The 8,006-nt window shown below is 34.5% G+C and overlaps 1 protein-coding gene across 1 annotated transcript in view; it reads right to left on the bottom strand.

Annotated features, from left to right (window-relative positions):
• The window catches only part of LOC117117512, a 22,697-nt gene that overhangs the window by 3,108 nt on the left and 11,583 nt on the right, over nt 1-8,006 (bottom strand). Inside the window, exons 3-4 of the mRNA XM_033261817.1 lie at nt 5,973-6,069; nt 1,426-1,539 (exon numbers count right to left, since the gene is read on the bottom strand). Coding sequence (XP_033117708.1) covers nt 1,426-1,539; nt 5,973-6,069 — 211 coding nt within the window. The remainder of the gene's footprint in view (nt 1-1,425; nt 1,540-5,972; nt 6,070-8,006) is intronic.

The following is an 8,006-nucleotide window of genomic DNA, read 5'->3' as shown; positions in this document are numbered from 1 at the left end:
GGTTGCCTTGAATCCACCTCTGCTCAAAACATTCTTTATCCTGAATAGTCATAATCACGAAAAATGGACATGAAAAACCAGATCACATCCTAAAAACAAACAGCAGTCACTAAGACATACCGTACATCAGGAGCCGACTCGATGGAGTTTAATGTCATACCCAGGGAAGGGCACAGATCTGTGAAAGGTGGAGGGGGAGGGCATTTTGTAAGTCGACACCCACCCCAGCCCCACATGGTTGGAGCTGAGGTGAGAAAATTTGAGGAAATAATACCTCTAGATGGCCAGAAATGACACTTTTAGTAAAATTCATCATCACCACATCACCATTAGTCAAAATGAAGCGCCAAAAGAAATTCTCATGATCTTTTATCAGGGATTTTTTGACAACCATAGAGATCTTATTAATGTGTGTGTATACACCATAGAAAACAAAGCTTAAAAACATTGTCTTTGAGTATGTACTTTACATAGGGCTACTTAAAAAACGTGACTTCACAACCACCTCAGCCCCACCATGGCTGGGGCTGAGGTGAGAAAATTTCAGGAAATAGTACCTCTCGAAATGGCCGGAAATGACACTTTTATATAATAAAATTCATCATCATCATATTACCATTATAGTCAAAATGAAACGCCAACAAATTTCTCATGATCTTTTATCAGGGACCTACTTAATATCCAGGACAACTTAGGCCTAATTATAGCTTACTAAGCTTTAACTATATACTATAGTATAATCAACAAATCACAACTTTTTTCGCATTTAGCACAATTTTCTTCACTTTTTATTGTTATTAATATTAATATCAATTATTACTATCGTCATCATCATCATTGTTATTATTATCACTATTAGTAGTAGTATTATTAAACAAACATTTAAAGAAACTTGCAAAAGGATAAAAACGAAATTGAACCACAGTATCGCATTTCTATCTTAAAAGACCTGGCCTGAGATTTATGAATTTAAGATTCGTTTAAATCACGCTTAGGCCTGTGTTCTATTAGGCCTATGTATAACGTGTACTGATGCATATTTACATGTTTTAGAAGATTTATTTTGAGTGATCCCAGGAAAGAATTTGTATTGGCTCAAGAATAAGCTTTAAAATTTTAACACTGTGTACAAAGGGGGGGGGGGAGCCGCGGCTCCCCCTGGATACGTCCCTGCAATGGATTGTGTGTAAAGTGATTTGATATACTAATTATTTAAAACCGAAATTTATGTGCAACTAATACCGTAGTTTAACAAATTCAAAAACCAAAAAGAAAATATGTTACATAAAGAGAAGAAAGTGTCAGGTAAAGCTTTTTTAGACAGGTACCATGCACAGAAATTGAATTAAATTATATAGTAATGGGATTGGTAGGTGATAGTTTTAGCCGTAGTAGCAGCAGTTTCAAAAACATCTAGGTACTTACATCGTTTTGGTCGTTTATGCACTCTGTAGGCGTTTCATTCAACAAATATAAAACTATATCCTCAGAACATGATACTTTTAATTGCATCGCATACATTAAAGGAATATCACCAAACTGAAAAAAAAAAACACGAATACGTAATTTAAGGTAAAGTTCGCCATTTGTCTTAAATCGTCAACATACTATAAGTTCGAATACCGACCTTACTAGAACAATGCACATCAAAATCCAAATCAAAATGGTCTTTATTGCAATCCGAGTAAACAGAGATTAAATTATACATTACGGTAAGTAATTTAAATACAGTAATTGAAGAAAACCAAACAAAAATATATAAACTAAAAAACTGTTATATAGAATATAGAGAAAAAATATTTAATTAAAAATTCATTTGTTTAAATTTATAGGCCTATTCATGATCATCATTATTATAAGTATTTATGTCAATATCATATTTACTAATACATTATTTTTTAAATTACATTAAAACTTGGCTTAAAATATAAACATTGTTTATTTAGTAAAAATGATATAGTGTATTCACATTTCTTAATACATATAGGCTTAAATATATATTATTAAAAAAATAAAGATTAAACATGACAATTGTAAGTATAACGTTATTATCAAAGATTACAATAAATAAAAATCACATCTAAATCATTGATAACTAGGGAAATCAAAATTACAAGCAGGTTTCTTTAATAAACATCTAATGTGAGCCCAACGAACTGTGAAACGACATCTTTGTATTCAACCAAAATATCACGACACGCTGGAAAGTCGCGAGGAGAGAAATATTTAGTCAATTGTTATTAACAAGGTGTAACGCCTTCCTACCATAGTATTACAGATATATCATAAATATTACTAACCATATTGGTATTAAAACTAAAGCCACCAGGCCCTCCCCGGCTGGATCCGCCCCTGAAGTGACCCTGAAGTATTATGGGAGACATAGTACGCTGCGAAATGGTGTCAAGCCAACCCGGTGAATAGAATGGATCCACAATTGTTAGCATTTAACTGGCTTTTAGTGACTCATAATATACATAATATAGAGGCACTGTAGTCGAGATGTGGTAGTATGAGTGAATTGTACAAGCAGTTTTACTGTAAGTACAATTTCGATTTTCAGCAAGTGCAGTGATCTTATACCAGGTGTGACTAAAACCACAGTAAAACGTAAAAACTATTAATTCACTGAAAAACCGAAAACACATGGAAATTAGCCGAAAAAATAAAAAAAATATATACACAAGGACATATTTCATATTATATCCAGTGTCAAATTAGGAGGGGAAAGGCTGGGTGGCAACCAGCCCGGGGCCCCATAAATTTATAAACATTTTTAAAAATAAGATAAAAAGAAATTATATTCAACCATTAGTGGAGATGACATCGTATAGACCCTCCACCTGAAAGTCTCTCCATTCCCCCACCCCCCTTATTACAAATGCCTGGATCCGCAACTGACATATCATTTATTCCGTCGTTAAAACAATTAGAATACAATGGCAAACATGATTACAAAACGAGCACTAGAAACCCCACAATGATGGTGACTGGTACCCAAAAGGGCCACCGGTTTCAGAAAATCACGGGGCCCTCGGCTCCAGCGTTCCGGCACTGTTCTCTTTAAACTTTGTCAAAGCAAAGACCATTATAGGCCTACCAGTTTATTAAGTATGTGCATATTAAAACATGACGTCATTCTACATATTTCAACTATTAATCCGGGTAATTAAACGTTTCTGTTTGTGTCTAAAGAGTCTCAAACTTGTATAGCTAGGTAAAACGCAAAATTACTGTAAAATGTAATTTTTGCCGTAAACCTGTGAAATTACCGNNNNGAGTCGTAATAGTTAGAGCTCTTAACATAACCCTCGCTATTATCACTGTAGCTATAGTTCGAGTTTGTTTCCATGGGATTTTTTTTTGTCTTCATTCATTATTCTCTTTATTATGACTTTATATTTGTTTTTTTTTAAATGTATTTTTAAACTATTTTTTGTAATTTCAATATCAATTCTCATCATGGCAATTAGGAAAAGCACTAATGTTCAGTATTTTGTCACAGTCGTGCAAGTTATGATAATACTTCTTTTTGGGTGCAGTTAAAAACAGTTGCATAACTAGGTTCTGACTTTCCTGGCTCGAGAGTACAATCGGGCCCGATTGACGCATATATAAATTGGTCGGTGTACCACGACAGGTTTATTCGGGAGCGGGTACATTAACATACCTTTTTACTAGGCCTATTTAGACACTCATACTTTTATGGGTTTTTATGTCTAACATTAAGGAGTCCGTGAAAGATCCATGACAATCATTTCCCAATCTTTTTCAGTTCGCGAACTTCTCTGCACATGTCAAAAGTCTTCACGGACCCCCATATCTAAATATTACTCATTGTCCATATCCCAACAATAGTACTATAGATAGAAGATGATTTCCTATGAGTAAAACATTAAACAGTGGCGAATCCTGGAATTTGAAATAGAAACCACCTCAGCCCCACCATGGTTGGGACTGAGATACAACATTTGTTTATGCCTATGGCACTTCTAGATCGCCTGAAATTGCACTGTCCCACTCAAAATTTTAAGGTAATTTAATTTAAAACCCATTTAATTTCTATTTGTAAAATTTTGTTTGTTTTGTTTTTTTGTTTGTTTGTCAACTCATGGTTGATATTCCACTAATAAGATTATAGATAGAAGATGATTCGCCAAAATTACGACAGTTCTTGGAATTCGACATAGACAGGAGAGGAGGGGTGCAGACAGTAAATTTTACAGAAAGGGGTATTACTGTACCTCAGCCCACCATGGCTGGGGCTGAGGTACGAAATTTTCATGTTTATTGCACTTTCAGATGGCCAGAAATGACACTGTCAGAATGTAATATTCTGTTATCCCCAATTACCTTTGATATGTCAAATTTATAGCTACCTCGTGATTAAAAAAAATTTATTTAATATCCAGGTAAAAGCAATACAGGAGAATACATGAAAACAACATATACGTTACATGAGGATTGCCATTACCAAGTGGCTCTCGTATACTCAACATCTTTATATTATATAAACAACTAATTTAATAGATTGTACCAGATAAAATATTGAATTAAAATATAATGCCAGTTAAAACAGTAAACGAAGTCATGCTTGTCAATGGTATTTAATTATTGTTGAGGCATGATCACACTGTGGTTGTCAGACAAGACAAGAAAATACAGCGGAATGATGAAAAGTTGTTTTTTATAATCTAGCGGACCCCCGCATTTCGCGGACACCGACATTTTTATTTAGAAGCGGTTGGCGCATCGGATGTGGCTTTGACTCCAAACCTTGAGGTCAGGGGTTCGGAATTCTCACTGTGCAAGTCACTTGTGTCCTTGGGCAAGGAACTTTATCTACGTTTGTCCCTCTACCCAGGAGTATAAATGGGTACCCGGTGGTTTACTACTGGGGAGCAAAAAAGGCGGCATGGAATGGAACTGGCCACCCTACCACACAATACCGAGGCTTAGTACAATGGGCTCACAGCTCATTCCCCTACGTTCAGTAATGTATATGGGACTACCTTTACCTTAAATGCATAGACATATTTTTACAGTATTAGGCAGGGAAGACAAATACGAGCAATTTAGATTATGATCTCATTTTATGCATTTTACTAATTTATTTATTTGTAATTTTAGCCCATAATTCATCCTAACATTGTGTAATGATTCCTGATTTGCCCCATTGTCGCAAATCGATCTCATAATTTGAACCGTTTACAATGTAGGCCTTGTATTATTTATTTATTTATTCATTAAAAATTTGCCACGATATAGATAAACACATATTGACTAGGGGTGTGACTAGAGATGACATGGGCTAAAGCCCAACACAACAAGTGGTCATCTCTAAACCCCTGGCCAACAACAATAAGATATGATATATAAAACATATAAAATTAAAGTTCAATTCAAAAATTAGAAAAGGGATCATGTTGATCTGTGATAATGTGAGTGTTTCATACTTTGCAGTGTAATAAAGGAAATTTCTTCTAAATGAATTCGATTAATTATTGTAGATAATCAATACAAATGTATTGGCAACGATATTAATACTTTTTCTTCATTTCAAGAATTGAGAATGATCAGTGCGCCTGTCTGAAATATTTAGATGAAATAACATGGGAAGAATAAGGAATCTAGTCTGTGTCTCACCCAAAAAGATCTGCTTGAAGGATGGAACAATCGAAGATGAAAAGCGACGAACACACTAGTCTGGGCTAAGTTCGACAAACTAAAATACTAAGAGCTACCAACGTGTCAAAGAAGATAACTTTGCAACTAATGTATTATCCCAATGTTTACATGTGAAACACGGTCCCTTTCATTTAAATTTGAGACTTATAGTCCAGCAAACTTTGGTTGGTTGCATTTTTTTTGCTATATTTTTAAAAAATTGGATATGATGTCTGTCTCTTATACACATCTAGATGTGTATACATACATACATATGCATACATACATAGATACAAATGTCTTACCTCTTCATCTTTAAAGGCCATCCATTCAGGATGACTCTTTACTAACTCCTTTATTCCTTGCTCATCCTTGGATTGAATCTTTTCATGAAGGTGTGTTCTGCAAGTATAAAATCGAAGTACAGTATGCCTTTTAAATGGACAGTTCTATCATGGGTAAACCTACTTCAATATTAAAATGGAATCCACCTTAGGCCTTTACGGTTTATAGTCCTTATCCGAGAAGACTTGTTCTACCACCAGAACCATAGGCGAACATGGGGTTCGAACCAGCGTCGATACTATGACTGTAGGTTTCGGCGCCCCTGCTAACCGCTCGGCAATTCGACTCGCCACACAAATAAACCCTTTAATTGTATAATATTTATTTTATGAAAAACAATGGTTGATACCTCATTATGCGATTCATTATTATGCGCTATACAAACACAATTATAATAAAAATAATTACAATTTCTGATGTTATTGTATATGTTGAAGTATCATGTGTTTTTAAGTTATAGAGGTTTTATTACTGTATTTGTCATTATGTGTATATTTCTGTCCTGATTATTAAAACATTTTTTTTTTTACAAAAGCATATATACGTCATAATGTATCTATAGTCATGATGTGATCATGACCATATTTAGGCATGTCTCATGTTTCTGTCAAATAACATTTGATAGACTGGACAGGGCTTTACATTAATCCCACAATTCCACAGGGCACAGACGAAAAATTTTGTTAAAGCGCATAAAGTCTCAACACGCTGGTTAAAGAAACGTCGGAATAAAAATGTTTAAACAAGATGTAATTATAAACTGTTTTTGAAAATGCTGAGAGAAGCAGAATCACTAAGCAATATTATCTATTCACACTGTTAAGAAATCTATCAGTTTCCTCTGAACTGTACATATACACGTATATATTTTCCTCATTTATATATGCTGCCCTCATCTTATAAACATTATTCACAGTGTACCTTACTATTTCAGAATTCTGTCCCTGTCGCTGTTCTTTCAAACAAAACTTGATCACTTAATTAAAAGATTGCTGTGCATGTATATTTACATATGCCATAATTACCCTACCGCAATGGTTATGCTCAAGTTCTCTGAAAGCTGACATATTTTGTTACTTCCAGGAAAATGATCTTCATTTAAACATGCAATGCAGCAAGTCTAACACCAAAGTGCATGGGTTGTAATAGCGTTAGCAAGTCAGCTACATTCTCCACCACCACAATAAAAGTGTCACATCGATTCCGCGTGTCATGATCTTATCATCTCCTTAAATATAATTGTTATTATATTATATACACATAATATATACCTGTTGACATAAGGTAAATATTTATAGAGTTGTAAATTCAAAGACAGCGACGAGGTCAACGCAGGCATGTACATAAGTAGCTCTCTTATCTCAATGCATTATCCTAACGCCAAAAAGTAAACTTATTTTCATGCCAAAGTAATTAATTTGTTGTTGTTGTTGTTGTTTTTTTTTTGGAAAAATGTGGGCTCAGGGATACGCGACGGTGGGTAAAATGTAGGGATGATGCTGGGGACTGCCAGTGTGAAATGTTCCATCTATTATCCTACAGTCAAAGGCTGCGTTATACTAAAATACAAATACAGTATTTATTTGAATAAACACCCCCTCCATAGCCGCATTTGGAATAAACGCCTCTCTCCCATAAACACCCCGAGCGATTATTTTTTCCCCGAACAAACACCGCCTACATGATTGTAAACAACTAATGGAAGCAATATCATTCGTTCTCAGCACATTCTATTCATAGTCCAGCAAACTTTGGTTGGTTGCATTTTTTTTTTGCTATATTTTTAAAAAATTGGATATGATGTAGAATAGACATAGATAAATCAAAAAAGTATGTGCAACATTTTTTTTTTCATACGTAAGGGGGGGTTGCCAGCTGTTTCAAAATGGCCGCCATTTTTTCCTAAAATTGTCACTAATATTGTAAATTTATGTCATTAAAATGCAGTATTCAATTGGAAATCCACTCATAACAATGACAGCAACAGTTAAATA

Source organism: Anneissia japonica, unplaced genomic scaffold (genome assembly GCF_011630105.1).
Source record: "Anneissia japonica isolate Jap-2015-1 unplaced genomic scaffold, ASM1163010v1 scaffold18376_len32693_cov92, whole genome shotgun sequence".
Classification (NCBI taxonomy): Eukaryota; Metazoa; Echinodermata; class Crinoidea; order Comatulida; family Comatulidae; genus Anneissia; species Anneissia japonica.
Note: the sequence above shows the minus strand (reverse complement) of the source record. Positions and strands in the feature narration are given on the sequence as shown.